Genomic DNA, 18,446 nt, shown 5'->3' on the forward strand with positions numbered 1-18,446 from the left:
CGCCGGAGTGTATGTGTGCGTTTTGTTTGTGTCTTTCAGTTGGACGCGGATGCGGGGTGAAGCTAATGTTTGTGAGTATGGACAGAATGTGAGCGCTCGCCTAAGGGAGGACAAAAAGTATTCACTGACGCCGAGGCTGTTTGATCTGTCTGACATTAACCTCCTAACGCCTGTCTATTTTGTATGATTTTTTTTTTGCGATTTTGAACAAAAGAGAAGCACTGAGGCGGAAACACAATTGTAAAAGGTTTTCCTTTTCTTGGAAGTTTATTTATTTTTCATTACTATTCTTCATCCATTTCTTTCCCGAAAGACGTTCGCTGCAAAGTAAGAGTGATCCCTTCCGATGGAGGGAGGGGGAGTGACTGAAGTCCGCTGCTTTATTTTTCTGCCATTGAACTGATGTGGAGGGAACATCCATTCTTTGTCAACATGATATGATTTAGCTAGTGATATTCCTTATACTTTTCATGGTTTCTTTTAGCGTATTTGTTAAGGGACAGATTGAGAACTTCAGACGAGTCGACTGAAGGGCTTAAGTAACACCTTCTGTAAAGTCATCCAACGGAATCAAAATACATCGACTAAAATATATTCAAAGAAACACTGAGGCTTTTTATCTTATCGTTTTCCTGTTTTTATTGTTTTCGGTTGTTTTGATCGCTCTAACTCGATTCCTGCATGAAAAGTCCCGTGAAAAGTGATGAAGAGCAGCATGCCGAGGAGGAAGCAGACAGCGCCGAGGCGATCCGCAGGTGAGCCCAATTTAGAAAATGATGGTCCTAATGAATTAAAATACGGTGTTTTAGGATTTTCGTCTGGCAGGAAACTGGGAAGCTCTGTACTGAACAGGAAAAGTTTAGCATTAGTCGTATTTAATATTCAAAACCAGGTAGATGACATTTTATTTTATATAGCTAAAAACTAGATAAAAAAAAAAAAAAAACAAATGTCTATAATTAGCTGTAGTGATTCTCGTTTATTGCTAGCCAGTGAAGTGATGTAGGTGAGTGTATATCAGTGTTTCTCAATCCTACTCCTGGAGGCCCACTGTCCTGCATATCTTCTATCTGTATCTATATCCTTGCTCCAGACACACCTGATTAGTGTGATTAACATGCTCTTGATTAAATCAGGTGTGCTCAGCTAATCAAAAGTGCCACTGATGAGTTCAGTCGGGTAGGTAGAGCAGCGAAAGATGGAAAACGTGCAGAGCAGGGAGCCCCCAAGGAGCAGTATTGAGAATCAGTGATGTATATGAAAGGCATCTCAGGGTATTTTAAAATAAATGTCATGTAAAAACCTCATATTCATATTTAAGTCAGGTTTTAAAATAAGCCAAGACAGCAAACCATGTAGCAACATTTAGTTCTGAGAACCAAATCTGTGAGAGACAGGTGGAATGTGGAGGTGGAAACTGAAAACAAAATTGGCAAGAGCTTTTTACTAGAGAATTTCCATCCTTGAAATGATTGTTCTGTCATGTGGCAACCTTTGGTCCATTTATCATGAGTAAATCTCTCATAATGGAAATGCATAGCTTTCATGGCTTTGGCTGCACAGAGGACCACATTTCCTGCTACTGCAGAGAAAAAGACAAAGTTTGAAAGCAGGGCTCTGTTTATGGCATCATTCCCCAGGGGAAGCATCCAGGCAAGGCCTTGGGAACAGCGGCTGGTGTGGGGGCCGGAGCATTCCCCACACAAAAAAACACAGCTTTATTCAGAGTCCCCATTTACTCCCAGTGTCATTCTAGCCATCACTGCCAGTGTACATAATCTGCATCTACTTACTGATTCCAAACACTTCGTTTATTGAATTATATAAACATGAATTTGTTCACCTTTGCTAATGGGATTTTCAGTGATGCTTCCAATCAAATGTTGCATTTCACATTTACATTTGAAAGGAAGTGTAAGTAGTTAGCATTATAAAAATATTACTACTTATATAAGAAATATATCAAAATATTTCTCAGTTTAAGCCTGAATGTTCCTTGTTAACCATAACTCTTCAGATTTCACGGCAAGTTTGGATAAACATGGTTGGGATTTGGTGTGTGTTGCACTTTGATGTTGTATGTTGATGTTGATGATGTATTTTTTTCCTTTAAAAATGAAAATGACAGGGATTTCTACTTCTGTGCTAATGAGGAGGTCCCAGATAATAACCAGATTGAACAAAAGACACTCACAGAATTTTAAATAGATTTTGAAATTTGAGTTATAAGCCGATCTAACATCAGGCCAGGAAAATACGACTTTGAACTCTTTTGCAGGTTTATCATTTCAAATACTCTGGGGTGAATAGACTATGCATTTTGTCATTTACTTATGGCATTATAATAAACTATTTGCTGTAAAAAAGAGAAAATAACCAAAATGTTGGGCAGGTTAGAAGGTTATAGTACAGCAACTTTGAACATTTATACATTACTTCTTAAAGAGCAAAGTTTATATAAGTTTCCTAGTGCATGGTAATCTTACCTAGCTGCTCATGTATGAGGACCCCCTTCAATGTTGATGCAATTGCTTGATTGTATTCAGACATGTACATCACCGGCTAACATGGTCAACTAAATGTTGAAAGGCAGTTTTTCCACCATTACCTATGCACACTATTTGGCATCTTAGCAAAACTCTTACAAAATTCTTATTCTTAAGATCTAAACAATTCAATGTTGCAAAAACAGTTTTTGGTCTTAAATAAGTGGGCAGTGGTGCAGTGTAGCTGTAGGGAGCAGGGGTCGTAACTGCTGTTGTACCCTTGAGTAATACACATAAATGTCCAACTGTATAAATGGATAAAATTGTAACCTATGTAAGTTGTTCTGGCCAAGAGCGTCTGCTAATTTACAATCATATAAAATGTAATGTAAACGTGTCATGGCAAGTTTGGGTGATTAGTTTTACCTCATTTCCAGCTGGATGCGCTTTCTAATTTTGCCTGCTGGTGCAGAAGAATATAAGCAAAGCCTGTGCTGCAGTCTTTTATTTCTGCTGAGCGTGTGCACAGACTGTGACATTATAGAGCTTCTCTCTTGTCTGAGGAAGCCAGCTAGGCTTTATGAGTCTATGGTCTTACTTGCAGCAGAATACCCATGGTGAGCTGACTGGAAGATTTTTGGTAATTCAAATTAGGCTTTGCAAGTCACTGGTGAAATCAGACTTTTGTAGTTGAAGATGATTTGTAATTATCAGGGAAAAAGGTGAAGTTGTTCCACTGGCTTCATTTAAAGGCCCCTAATTATCTGAAACCTGATGAATTCATGACAGGCCTAACCGTTAACACAACAAATTCAGTAAGGTGTCATTTGCAGCTGCTTTGATGTAATAAAGTTGGTATTATCATCTGTATAGCCCATTGTACAGTATTAACTCAATCAACTGGAGCAAGTGACAAATGGACTTTGGTCACCGGAGAGAGCTGTGCTGGGAACACAGTTAGCTACATTGTCACTTACTTCCTTTTTATTTTTTTTACAGTATTATTTTTACAATAGTATGTTTCCTTTTTATCTCTCTATTAAATAATAAAGCAGCTTTTGCTCTATAGTTGTGACCCCTGTTACACCTGGTAGCTACTAACAGGATCTTGATTCTCACACTTGATTTGCTTTATAGGTTTATTTGTTTGCTTCTTTTTTAACATTGAATGCTTTCAAATTTGATGTATATTTATAGGCCTATATTTTAGGTTGCTAATTACCAATAATTACGCATATATTGATATTTGTCAATTAAGGATGTGAATATTCAGTGTTTCTTTTCTTTAGTTGCAGAAACATATTTATGATAGACTACCCTAAATGGCTGACTCGGCAGGAGGGACGATCTGATGAGGTTGAGGTTTCAGGGTAGTGCTGGTGATCATGCTGCTGAGTGATATCCAGGCTTCTCGTGTCACGCAGTCACAGAGGCCACATGAAGGCTGCTCTTCCATTTCAGTACCCCAAAACAGGACACGCAATGCCAGGGTCCTTCTGGTGCTGTGGAGATGAATGCTGAGGCTTACCAAGAGAAATGTAGATTGGCTGGGCCACTTCAGTTTATGTTCCTCAGTCTGTGTGACCTAAGCCAGTCTCTCTTTATAAAAGCAACTGCTAAATTACAATAATGTAATGGTTGTTTATGGACAGCAGTGTGGTGTGGTGGTGACTGGTCCCTAGTTCAATTCCCCACTGGGGCACTGATGTCATACCCTTGAGCAAAGTACTTAACCTACAAGACACACCTCTGGTACTACAAAGCATGAGCACTCTGTGGCGTCAAATTTATGTCAAAAGTCACGAGCGCAGAAAACATTCTCTGATCAGAAAACATCTGATCTGAGGTTACATATAGTACAGTCACTGGGACAACAAAGTGCTGCTTTACTACCTAGGCAAAAACATGATACAAATACAACGTAAGAGATAGTGCTTCAAGTATGAGCCAACAATCTTACATTTACAAGGTCAAATGGCAAAGGTGTCAGTCGAGGTAGAGTCTGAAGGGGTGTGTCTTCAGCCCACGTCTGAAATTTCAAGCAACTGAGAAATTTCAAGCAACTGAGTCCTGACAACAATTTCAGAGTTGAAGACACAGTGGATGGAACAATGGCAGCGACACCTTAAGATTTATGTTGTGATGTTGATAGATGCCTTATCTAACAACCCAGCAATTTACTTACTCTGAAATTTGGTTGGAACATGTAAATAGTTAACGTTAGCTAATTAATGTTAGCTATGCTTCCCCTATCTTTCAGCCTATTGCATGCGTTAAGTAACATTAATGTAAGTAAATTGCTGGGTTGTTAGACAAAGCCATCTATCAGTATCACGATCCCAACACTGTCTGCCTGTCATACAGTTAACAGAAGCTGTCAATCAAGGTTCAAGGAGGTTGTGTGGGTGTTATTGCGTTGAATGTGACCAATCATAAGAGGGCTAGTGCCTCCCTTGGTTTCCGCCCCCAAATTGTCAAAGCTCAGGTCGATTTGCGCGAGCAGAACTCAACTTCGAGAACAGAGTTAACCCATGCGAGTGTGTATGCCCTCCAGTGCTCGCCAAAAAGAAACACTCTTGAGCATGGTGGCTGCTTTGTGCGCGAACTTGTTTTCTACACTCGCAAGCATCTTTTCTGCACTCACGCAAATGTTTTCTGTGCTTGCAACTTTTGACATAAATCTGACACAATAGCACTCCAGTGTGTGTCACTGCTGTTCAAGCCCAAGGAGTTTGTCATTTTTGAGTCTTTGCGATACTTGCAGTACTCATCTCTGAAACTGTGTGATGTCAGACCTGTTTGCTGATGTCAGATTTCACAGTCTGTGCCTGTATTACAGCATGTTTCTGGTGTCCTTACACCGGCACACTGGCCAGAACTATAGTTAGGCTCATTGCATGAGCATTGCCACTATTTTTACCAAGTGCAAGTTTGCAAATTATCTTAATAATGAAAATTTCTGTTGATTTATAATTTATTATTTATTATTATTATTTATTTGATTTTTCTCAGTGAAAAGTCATATCAGAATTATAAAGTGCCAGTTGTCAGTATGATTGTCTCTCCGCCCCCCTCCCTCTCCCTCCCTCCCAGAGGGGTATGTGGCGTGAGGCTCTGTCTCATTAGCAGGTGACATTGACCTGTTTTGTCAATAGTCAGGTTTCTCTTAAAACATAAAACTAATAGTTTGATTTATTCATTCTTTATTTATTCAACTATTGTGCCAGTTGCCTATAGGAAATCAAAGAACAGACATGCTGTGCAACGTCTATGCATCAGAGGCTGTTGTATGAAAGACACAAATGAAGACTGATGGCTGCTGACATGGAGAGATAGGGATGTAAATAAATATGTTTGTATTAGGTTAGTTAAATTGGGGAATAAATGCAGTGTTGCAGGGGTAAAGTTGTCTGTCTGCAATGAGGCTTTGGTCTCATAGAAGTGGTACAGTTTAGATGAAGCCCAGCTCTGAGCTGTGATACTCTCTTTCAGATTTCAAAATTCAGTTTCAAAGAAGCCTTATTGGCATGACCACACACATTTACAGTATTGCCAAAGCAGTTTTAAGATCAAATTGTGAACTAAATGATTATTAACTATTAAAAATACACACAGACACAAAATGCATATTTACAAAATTTGTATGGATACATATCATGCAGCCAAAAATACAGATATGTGTGACTCCTCTACTAGAGGAATGTGTAATTCCTCTTCATATTTTGATTTTGTAAATGTTGGGAGGTGTATTTAAAAATATTTATTTATATTTTTAAGTATTTTCCTGTTTTTTGGCTGTTTGTTTTGCTGTCTTTTGATGATATGTCCTGAATTAGATCCGATCATTCTGAATTGATTGAAAGCCTACACATTTTCCTCGTTAATGTGCATAATGTGAAATTGTCATAGTATATAGGTAAAGTATTCTACTGTATTTTAGTTTTGGTGTTGGCACCATTCTGTTCCTGAAGAGTGCTCTTGTTCTCTGTGTAGGAGCAGAATTTCTATCCTTCGATGGCTTAGAATTGGTAAAAGAAGTGGAAAAGGCCATATTCAAAATGAGAAACAAAGGATCGTTTAGGGTGCTGTCAGACCAAGGCTTGCTAGTTTCAGCTTTTAAAAAGAGATTTCTTTGTAGGTTGTAAGAACAGGTAAAATGCATGTTTCTGCATCAAGTTGCAATAAGAGGCGCTATATCATCTGTAATGTAGTTGCAGTTATTATTGAAATTGAATAATCAGACGCATATGGAATATTAAACCAACAATTAGGAATCTGTTGAATTGTTTTATTTTTTCATTATTTTTTGGCAGAATATTTGTGTGTTTATGTGCAAAACAATTTCTTAAAAGAAAAAACCCTTGGTTATGAATATTCATGATTTTATTGTGACCCAGTCAGAATGATAAGATGACAAAATAACATCTAGGGAACATTGCTGGTGAGTGGCAAAATAAATACAGCATTAAGGGCTCACCATTTCATCTCATGTTTCCCCATGTTAGCCCATCTGTATGAATAGCAGATGAGGTTTTTTATTTTTATTTTCATGAAGAAAATATTCATTGTTTTTATCTGAATGTATTTACTGCACCTAAAATAACAATGTTGGGAGTTTTTTTTTCTTCAAATTCAGCTGCATATGGTCAATAGGCTGTGGGAGGTTTATAGGCCGCCAGTTCACTTTTATGTTTGTGAATAATCTGTATCCTTGGCCTCCATACCACCTGTGTCCTTGGCCTCCACACCACTTGTGTCCTCGGCCTCCATACCGCCCCGCCTGTTTCCCCTGCATTTCCCCCTCCACTTCATCAGACAGAATGAAAGTAAAAGGAAAGCATAACAAAAATAAAATTCGGAGCTCACTAAACCCATGTTTTTTTTCCAACAAAATCTCCAAAAGTGTAGGTAGATTAGCAAAGGAAGTGATGGAAGGAGCTGACAGATGAAGAGAAGGGGTGGCACATTCTCCTGCAGCAGCCATTATCTTGACAGGTGTCAATTAAGAATTACTGCCTGCCCAGCTGTTTGTGTGTGAAGGAAATAAAACTTTACCCATGTCACTTTTTTAGTTCTTAGCTACGGCCTCAAAATGAGCAGTGGCATGCTAATCGATAATCAGTGTATTAGCAATTAATTATTCACATTAATTTATGAAAGAGAATGACTCCTACTGTGGTGTTATTAGCTACTGATTAGATGTGCCTGCACCAGCCCCAGCCCCTGGTTGCTTGGTAGATATATGTTCCCTGGAAGGCCTAGGTCTGGAACAATCTTCCACCAACCTCTGGTGCTGCTCTCAACCTCCTCATCGCCACTTGCCCTTAGCAAGACAGGCACAGTTTAACCTGAGGGTGCTTCTGATAAAAGGCAGTGTTTCCCAAACTGTGTACTGTGGCACACTGGTGTGCCGTAAGAGCTGCCCAGGTATACCGCAGGAAAATATCCATATTCCATATTCAGGTTTTTTGATGTTAATAATTTAAATGGCTGAAATTGTAGGCTATATAAATCACATTTCATGTCATTATTTCTAAACTTAACTGACTATTCTCATTTTAAAAAAACTGCATATTTTCACTTTCATCCATCTTGATACCAAAGCTGGCGCCAGCGGAAAACAAATCGGGGGCCAATTGAGAGAGGGGGCGGTGACTTAGCCCAAAAAATTATGCACGCTGCGCACAGCTATTTGTTAAACGATCGTTTAACAAGTGCATCATTACCGCCCCCCCAAAAAAAAAACCCACACACACAAACAGATCAACAAACCCCAGGAAACGCGTACCATCCACACACTATCGCATGATCGCAACCCTCTGAGCTTGATTTAAAACGAGCCAACAACGTTTACCGATTTAAAGCAAGTGAGTGCTTGAAGCAACAACCACCAGGTCAAGTCACCCATACAACGCTCTGGAGAAGCCTCTGCTAATACACACATGCAACTGGAAATTGAGAATCAGTTTCTACTGAAGAACAGAATCTAACACAGGCAGTGCAAAGTAGTAGGCACATATTGTCCTGTAGGCTGGCTATTATAAAACTAACAAAACTAATTAGTGACATAAACAATAGGCTAACACAATAGGCCTCCCCAACAAATATAAGTATCCCTCGACCAACCTAGCACTAGAAAACATGAAAAGAATATTCAATCCTACCTTATTTCAGTACAGTTGAAGCCAGGGGGCGTTTCTAGCTATTGAAAAAATCAGGGGCAAAGTCTAGTTTGCCTGGGGTCTTTTTTTGAAGGGAGATTGGCATTGGTAGGTTGGGGAGGTTATATTTACCTTTATAATAAATAAATATTATCACACCTTCGGACGCTGCAAGTCAAGTTCCGCTGTTACACAGTCTGTGTTTTTCAGGGCGAAAATATTTGGGGCTAGGCTTAAAATATTCGGGGCTATTCGGACCTAACGACGCCACTGGTTGAAGCCAAGTTCCCCTGGCTGAAAGTAGCAGGCTGAGCAGAACTATCAGTGAGCGACTGCTCTCCCAAAGTCGTTTTTTCTGGCTTGCCTATGTTGTCTTGAGCGGCTGTCAGTGCTGGTTGATACGCTAGTCCCAGGGTCCTCTATCGTGTTTTTTTTTTTTTTAATCCATTTTCAGATGTCCATTTTGTTTCTTAAAAGTTAGATAAACTAAACTAGCTACCTTCTTGAAATACCGTTGGAAAGTTGCCAACTCAGAGTCCACACACAACGCAACACAACAAGCTTACGCTACATTAGGTAACTCGCACTCACCCAGACAACCAATCAAGTGGATTTGTGTGGATTTGAAAATGTAGGCTTGAACGTGACTTTGGTTTTAGCTAATTATGGTGGGCTAAATTATGTATTAGTATTTTAAAATGAAAATAAATTTTTTTAAAAATTCAAATTAGGCCTTAATCTTCACTGAGGGGGCAGGGTAGTCCATCTGAGGGGGCAACGCCCCCTTACGCCCCCCCCAGCTTGATACCGTCTTTATTGGTCAATCCTAGGATATAACACTCGCGCACAAGTAACAAGTAATCACACCTCGCACACAGCACAACAACGTAGCTGAAAAGTAGCAAATATAGCCTACAGTTGTCCACTAATAACTGACATGCTGTATAGCCGAAAGGCATAGAAAGAAAATGGACAAATACTTAAAAAAGGACGTCTGACCCTGAACCTGACCCATCCCCCTCTTGTAGCGCTGAACAGAAAAAGGAAATTAAAGCGGTGACCAACAGACAATACAATGATCAATACTTGAGCTATGGATTCACGTTCACAGGAGATTCCTCTGCTCCAATTCCATTGTGCCTTGTTTGTGGGGAAAAACTCTCGAACCAAGCTATGGTTCCCAGTAAACTTAAAAGGCATCTCATGACAAAACACACATCACTTGCCAACAAGAATGTTGAATATTTCCTTTGTTTGAGAAGTCAAACTAACAGACAAGCACATTTCATGATAAAATGAAAAAGCTTTAGAAGCTAGCTATTGGGTTGCAGATAGATATAAATCCAAGAAGCCTCACACATCTTTAATCCTGCCTGCGTGCAAAGCTATTGTGAGTACAATGTTAGGTCCAGATGCTGCAAGAGAAATATCAAAAATTCCCTTGTCAAATAATACAATTGGCAGACACATTGAAGATATGTCAGCAGACATAGAGGATGTTGTGATAGGGAAAATTAAAGAGTGGAAAATTTGTGCTGCAGCTGGATGAAAAAACGAATGCCAGCAGGCATGCACAACTACTTGCGATCGTGAGATATGTTGATGGGGAGAGCATTAAGGAGAATTAGTTTTTGTCAAATATTGCCAGAGAAAACAACAGGCGAAGAAGTGTTTCGAGTGACATCTGAGTATCTTGAGAAATGGGGACTAAATTGGAAAGATTGTGTAGGTGTGTGCACGGAGGGGGCCGCAGCCATGGTGGGCAGCACGAAAAGATTCATCAGCAGGGTCAGAGAGAAAAATCCTGATGTCCTGACAATGCATTGCTTCTTGCATCGCGAGGCCCTCATGGCCAAGACTTTACCAAAAGAGCTGTCTGCTTTGCTGGACAATCTGGTGCACATTGTCAGGTTAATCTTGAATCTTGAATCTTGAGTTTGTTGCCAACATTTAAATTCAGTGTTTTATAAAGTGTTAAAGTGTTTTTATCTTCATATTGCCTGTTATGTTCAATAAAGTATAGTTTAATTTGGTTGTAATTGATGCAGAGAAAAATTCAATTCAATTTTATTTGTATAGCGCTTTTTACAACACAAGTTGTCACAAAGCAGCTTTACATTGTACCCAGGCCTGAGACCCCCTGAGAGCAAGCCTAAGGCAACAGTGGCAAGGAAAAACTCCCTAATTTACAGGAAGAAACCTTGAGCAGAACCCGGCTCAGAGGGGGAGCCCATCTGCTTCTGGCCAGCACTGGGCAGATAGAATTACATAGAATACTTGAAATTGTACAATGTACTTTATTTGTCCTTGAGGCAGCTTCCAGACAGGTGACCCTCAGCATCACTAAACCACCTCTCTCTCTCGTTGTCCACACAACTAATCTTTGAGAAGTTAGGACTGGATGGTTCTGCTGTATGAGGAAGAAAATAAACACTTATCATAGCTATTCTGCCAGTTAGGGATAAAGCTTTTTCAGTCGTTTAGAAGGATCAGCATGAATGCATTACACGGAAAATAAATGACTCAGATTGCTGTCTTTTGACGTGAGTGAAGAAATAAAGCATTAGATATTTTTTTGGTTCTTGTTACATTTAATTGTCTGTATTGTCATTTTCATTCCTTGTGCACTGCAAGCAGGCATTTTTAGATAATCCACACTCAAATCATCTCAAATCTGTCCCATCCCCAAGTTTAAAAACCCACTCACCATCTCCTTCTGTCCATGGTATCCTTTCTCTACCCTATTTCTTTATATCTATTCCCATATTTAATGTCCAAAATGAAGGGGGGCGGGGAGAGGGGGTCAACAACCTCTGCCCCTGGCAAGGTGTGACCCTCTCCTCAGACTCTAAGTCAAATATCTGTATTCCAATGTGTCACCATCAGCAATTCACTTTATTGTATTAAAATTCATACTACTGAAAGGGCACTATGCATGGTGCTGCACTCCAGTGTCCCACTTTCAGTCTCACTTTCACATAGATTTTTATCCTCAAGATCAGTATATCCACAGTTTATTTCTGGCTGGAAATCAGAGGAGGCTTTGATGGAATGCATGTTCATGTTTTATGCATTTGCTCAAGCTTTCTGTTGTATTTTGCTTAATCCTCCTTACCTGCAGATGGAAAGATGGACTTTACACTGGCTGCTCAGTCAGGTTAGAAAGTCCATTTCCTGAATTTCTTCAGTCTGAGCACAAATTAATGCACATATATGCTCCTGTGACATTTCCCAGCATCTAACTCACAAGTTGTCATGTAAAAATATTGCAAGCACATGGTACGGTTAAATGCGTGCAGATTGGTTTTAGTGTATGAAGCTGGTTTTGGACTATGTTTGTTGTACTGGAGTAGTGTGTGCCTGTCTGACATATTTCAAACCAGCACTTGGTTAGCATGTCCTGCTTCTTATCAGTGCTATTTGTGTGTCCAATAAAAGTCAACATCAGTGAGTCTAAAACAACAATTATCTAAATCAAGATAGAAACTTAGGATTCCAGCAGTTAAATATTAACCCCGTACATCTTCCAGTAGGCAGTGCTTTACACAAAAATTATCCTAAGCCAAGTTGATCACTGACCTTTTCTATTTGGAAATACTCATTTTGTTAGTGAATATTCTTAATATTCATATTTTCTTAAACCTGTATGAGTAAAGAGTACATATGAATACAAAACAGTTGAAGTAGTGTATGTTACCATACATTAGTTGATCCTGATGTCAGTAATATTTACCGAGAGTGTATTTTGGAGTGTTACTGTTGATGAATGCCTGATTGTTGCAGGTAGAGACCACTGCCTCAGGGGGCCATTGATCGGTCTCTCCTAGCACCTCTTAAGTGGGGTCAGCGGCAGTTCATCACATCCAGGTAGGGAATGAACACTAGCCTCAGTCTCACTAGACTCGGTCTGCAGAACCCCTCTCACCAGCAATCTGCAAAGATAACCACATGCTGGGAAGGGTGGGCTGTATCAGTGATTTACATCCTCAAACATGATTATTAAAAGTATCTCTTGTGAGAAAGAAACACATGCATTCTGGAAATCTGGAAATATGGAAATCCATCCAATTTATATTTACTCCTAAACTGCTAAAATTATTCAGTCTGATAATATTGTGTCTGTCTCTTTGGTATTCCGTGTGATTGTCTGGGTGTTTTTCAGATTACTAGCTGTATAAATAGTTTTTTGAGTGGTGCTTCTGTCAGACCATGGACATTAGCATTGTTCTTGTGTTTTACTTCCTCAGTAAGTTTGGGTTTAGTTGTCAGGTCTCAGGTGTACCTACAAAATACTTAAACTGGAGTGATGGATTATTCTCATAAATTTACCATTACTTCTATTTCAGTTGGATCCACATAGCAACATGTTTTAACTCTTAATGTGAACTCACTTCAGGGATCCATGCTGTTCTAATCAGCACAAATACACTTCCTGCATTTGCCTGCATGTGGGCGCTGGAAAGAGCCCACACATCAACATTATTGAAGATGGATGTGTCTTTGAAGCAGAGATTGATTGTGGATATCGTGGTGTGAGTTTGAGTTACGGTGCCATTTAACATAGTGAATATTATTTTGAGTGCAGATTGAACACGGCAGTGGGGCTCCACATCTTGGTTGGGGAAATCTGAAGGCGGCAAAAGTATAACAGCGAAGCGGGGGGGGGGTTTTATGGAACAATTAATGCTTCCTTCTAGGCTGAGTGATGGAGTTTGCTTTTTTGTTACTGGTTGCCAGGGATTTCATTAGGGTGCTGAATCCTGAAGGGGGGTTTACCCTGAGAAAGAGTCTCTTCTGGCTGGCCGTCGCTCTGGCTGTTCCCTCTGCCTTTCTCAGTTGGGCGGAGCAGGGCCATTGCACAAGCAGTGTTTTTTATATCTGTTGTAATGAAAGGCAGTGTAGTATAGTGATAAAGAGCAGGGTTGCTGGTTTGATTCCTTGTTGGGGCACTGCTGCTGTACCTTGGGTAAGGTACTTAACCCAGAATTGCCTTGGTAGATATCCAACTGTATAAATTGGTAAAAAATGGATAACATATGTAAGTTGCTCTGGAAAATATTTAAAAGCAATGCCATTTACCCTGGCTGTTTCCGTTTCCTAGCAGCTGAAAAGCCACATTTTTATCTGCCTGAATTATTCAGAAAGGTATGCCAAATATTGTCATTCACTAGTGTGAAAACATTAAAAAGCTCTCTTGCTCTCTCCCTCTCTCTCTCTCACACACACACACACTCACACACACACACACACACACACACACACACACACACACACACACACACAGTTTTGTGTGACTCATGAAACCCAGCTCGCCTACAACATGATTGCTCTCAGTTGGGCAATTTGCTAAAGCAAAGTATGAATTTGGCTTCTGACCAAATGATGCACTTTAATGTGACAAGGGAGTGCTTCCTTCCTTCCTTCTTAAATAGTATGTTGATGTCCAAAACACAACTTCTGGATAATGTCATTATATTCTAGGTAATACTTTCCCTTATTTAAATGAAGGTGTTAATTAATTTGTTATATAGCAGTGTTGCATTAGGAACCCAATCTGTCACTGACATTTTTCCAAAGGAAGAACAGTCTGTGAGTGGGTGGTGTGGAGGGGCCATGTCTGCCTATGTTGTCCAAGCGTGTGAGTGTGGAGTGAAGTGAGGACTGATGTCTCATTGTACTGCTCTTTCTTTTATGGCTTTGCTGCTCTCTCCTCTGTGGTGTGCTGATATCTCCTCTGTGGCTGGGCTGCTCTCTCCTCTGTGGTGTGCTGATATGGTAAATACATGTAATGTAATGTAATCCTCTATGGCTGTGCTGCTCTTTCCACTATGGCTGTGCTGCACTCTCCTCCATGGCTGTGTCACTCTCTCCACTATGACTGTGCTGCTCTCTTATCTGTGATTGTTCTACTCCCTTCTCTGTGCCTGTGCTGCTCTCCCCTGTATAGCTGTGCTGCTCTCCTGTATGGTTGTGCTGGTCTCTCTCTCTGTCTGGCTGCCCCCTCTCCATCCCCCCTTGTTTTTTTTTTTTTCTTTCTTTTTGTTGTTGGTCATTTGAGAGCCAGGACTGTGGAGATCCAGGTCGAATGTTCACTTTCACAAACTTTGCACAAGTGTGCTTTTTTTTACATTTACATTTATTTATTTAGCAGATGCTTTTATCCAAAGCGACTTACAAAAGTGCATACAGCAAGTATAGCGACAGTACGGGGACAGGATGTGTACAGTTCCACAATGAGACAGTTCTCGGCTGAGAGCAAGGTCTGTTTGAGGACACAGTACTATCAGATTTGTACAATTACAGCCTATAGGGCAACTAATGCGATACACCTTTAAACGGCAAACTTCAACAACTGCAAACGGCGCAATGAGCGTCAGGGTAAAGGCGGCAACAAGAAACAATTTAAAAAGCACAGCAATTTACGACAGCACTGATTGGGGGGGCAGCAATTGTGTGCTGGGTCAGTCCAGGTAGAGTCTGAAGAGGCACGTCTTCAGGCCCCGTCTGAAGGAATGGGGTGAAGGAGCTGTCCGTAGCGAGACAGGGAGTTTGTTCCACCACTGGGGAGCGATGTAGGTGAAACGCCGATGTCTGGCAGAACGAGCACCTCCTGCCTTGACCATGCAAGGAGCGAGGCGTCCAGTTGCTGCTGAGCGCAGGGGTCGGGCTGGTGTGTAGGGCTGTATGAGTTCTTGGAGGTAGGCAGGGGCTGTCCTGTTGATAGCAGAGAAGGCGAGGATCAGGGTCTTGAATCTGATCCTGGCAGCGACAGGAAGCCAGTGGAGGGATTTAAGCAGGGGTCATTACGCTTTTGTAAATGGCCACCGATGACAGGGTCTGCTAAATGACTGAATGTAAATCTCACCTTCAATATGCTAGTAAGCTAGTGGAACTAGTAGCAGACAGCCCATGCACACCAGCAGGTCAATCACATAACCTCAGCTGCCACTGGTGTCAGAGGTGAAACTATAAGAGTTTGTGTATTGCACTATATATGTATGATTTGCCTTGTTTTTGGTTTGACCTGCCTCTGCTCTTTGATGGAAGAGTATATGTTCAGAGGAGAACCTAAATCGGTTTCAGTCAAGAGAGCATTGACTAGACCCAGCAGGATCTGACTACAACACCACACATCCCTTAGAAAGTAGAGTGCCATGCACAGGCATGTCTGCTTGCATTTCATCTTTCTGTCTCCTCCTCTCCTTCCAGTCATCTGAATGATGGTGATTTATAGTATTTATCCATCTTTAGGGTCATCCATCAGCTCCTAGTTACTAGGTAATGGAATCAGCTGCTGTTTGTGTTGATTTCAGAGCTGCACTTGGGTGATGTTTTGGGTGAATCTAAAATGACATGTATATGCTCAGTTTGCTGTTTTCACTGTGCTACCAGACATGCATAGTGCCAACATTTGGGTGCAAGTATTGTACCCAAAAATAGCGCACCCAAGATTCAGTGTTGATGTACATCCTTTATTTGTGAACAACATTCAGTTATAGATGTTTTGGTGGTTCTTAAATCCTGAGGTGAAAGATTTTAACTGGAGTACTGCTAATAGATCTTCAAGATCGAGAATTTATTTATGGCTCATATCTCCCTCTTGCTGACAATTTGTTTCAGAATCTTTACATAATCATGCTCTACTTTGTGATCAGAAACGAAATGTGAGGAGGGATAATATTTAGGGATGTCCCGATCAAGTTTTTTGCCCTCGTTCCCGATCAAGAAATCAAGAACATATGATGACGAGAACAGGCCATTCGGCCCAACTAAGTTCGCCATTTCTTAATTAAAGAGTATCCAAAACTGCATCCAGTCTAGACTTGAACACAGCAAGGGGCTCTGCCTCAACTATATGACCTGGCAACCTATTCCATGTATTGATAACTCTTTGTGTAAAATAATATTTCCTTACATCAGTGTGGAAATTACTCTTAACTAGTTTCCATTTATGTCCTTGTTTTACAGACTGAACTCACCCTAAAGAATCTATTATAGTTAACCTTATTGATTCCTTTTATAAATTTAAATACCTCAAGCCTCCTCTCGCTTAATCTAAATAGGTTAAGTAACTTGAGTCTTTCCTCATTGCATTTATATTTCATGCCAGGAGCTAATTTAGTTGCCCTTCTTTGAACCTTTTCTAAAGCTTCGGTATCTTTTTTATAGTGCGGTGCCCAGAACTGCACACAGTATTCCAGGTGCGGTCTGACTAAGGCATTGTATAATTTCAATATAACCTCTTTAGATTTATACTCAATACTTTTGGCTATATATCCCAGCATCCTGTTGGCCTTTTTTACTGCTACAGCACACTGCCTAGATCCTGTTAAGCTTGGGTCAACCATTACTCCCAAGTCCTTTTCAAATTGAGCACATTCTAGTTTTTTTCCACCCATGAAGTAGTCTTGTTTAAGGTTCTTATTTCCTACATGCAAGATTTTACATTTATCTAAATTGAAAGTCGTCTGCCAGGTATCTGCCCACTTTTGGATGCTGTTTAGGTCTTCCTGTATTACCTTAGTTGATTCTATACTGTTGGCTAGACCCCCTAGTTTTGTGTCATCTGCAAATTTTACTATTTTACTTCTAACCTCTGCATCAAGATCATTTATGTATATAAGAAATAGCAAAGGCCCCAACACCGATCCCTGCGGGACTCCACTTCGTACAGGACCCTGCTCTGATACAATTCCTCCCACAGTTACAGTCTGCTTTCTATTAGACAGCCAACTTCGAACCCACTCGGTGATGGCTCCTGTAATTCCTGCAGATGTCATTTTCAATATGAGTCTCTCGTGCGGAACTTTGTCAAATGCCTTTTGAAAGTCCAAATAGATAATATCATAAGCCTGGTTTGAGTCCAGACATGCTGTAGCTTCCTCAAAGAAGTTCAGGAGGTTTGTTAAGCACGACCTCCCTCTGCGAAAACCGTGTTGGCTATCATTTAGAACACCATTTCGTTCCAGGAATAATTGCAAACTATCCCTAATGATGGATTCCAGTATTTTGCATGCGATACAAGTTAAGCTGACAGGCCTATAATTTCCTGGTTCAGTCTGGTCTCCTTTCTTGTAGATAGGTACTACACTGCCATGTTTCCAGTCATCTGGCATTTCTCCAGTTTTAAGGGATTGCTTAAAAATAACTGTCAGAGGCTTGTAAACCACCTCTGCTAGTTCTCTGAGAACTCTTGGATATATTCCATCAGGGCCTGCTGCCTTATTTGTTTTAAGTTTTTGAAGTTTATCTAGTACTTCTGCATCATTTAAATCAATTTCCTCTATAAGTCTCTGAGAACTGACTGCACCTGAAGGCATATGTAAAAACACTTCACTAGTGAAACTCTCCACAAAGTAACTGTTTAGTGTATCAGCAATAGCTTTATCGTAAACCATAACCCCATCCTTATTTTTTATACCTCTTATTTCATCCTTAACTATCCTTTTTTGACCATAATATTGAAAAAAACGTTTAGAGTTGCTCTTTGCCCTTTTCTCACTTGTGGAATGAATTTACGCTGTACATCCAGAATAATCGTTTTAAATATGCACCACATTTCTTGGACAGTTTTACCACCTAGAAGGGGTACCCAGTTTATATTCCTTGTATAATCACGCATCTTAATAAAGTCAGCTTGCCTAAAGTTGAATACTCTAGCATTGGAGAATGCAGACTTAACTTGCCAAAAAACTTCAAATGTAATTGAACTATGGTCACTTGTACTGAGTGGTTCCCTTACCTCAATACTGCCGATTCTATCAGGATTATTACACAGAACCAGATCTAGGATTGTGTT

At 40.3% G+C, this 18,446-nt stretch overlaps 1 protein-coding gene across 1 annotated transcript in view; it reads left to right on the forward strand.

Moving 5' to 3' along the window:
• The first annotated feature begins 681 nt into the window (after positions 1-681).
• The window catches only part of LOC118796427 (teashirt homolog 1-like), a 48,046-nt gene continuing 30,281 nt past the window's right edge, over positions 682-18,446 (forward strand). The window contains exon 1 of the mRNA XM_036555285.1: positions 682-755. Within this exon, the coding sequence (XP_036411178.1) occupies positions 682-755 (74 nt within the window). The remainder of the gene's footprint in view (positions 756-18,446) is intronic.

Source organism: Megalops cyprinoides, chromosome 21 (genome assembly GCF_013368585.1).
Source record: "Megalops cyprinoides isolate fMegCyp1 chromosome 21, fMegCyp1.pri, whole genome shotgun sequence".
Taxonomy (NCBI): Eukaryota; Metazoa; Chordata; class Actinopteri; order Elopiformes; family Megalopidae; genus Megalops; species Megalops cyprinoides.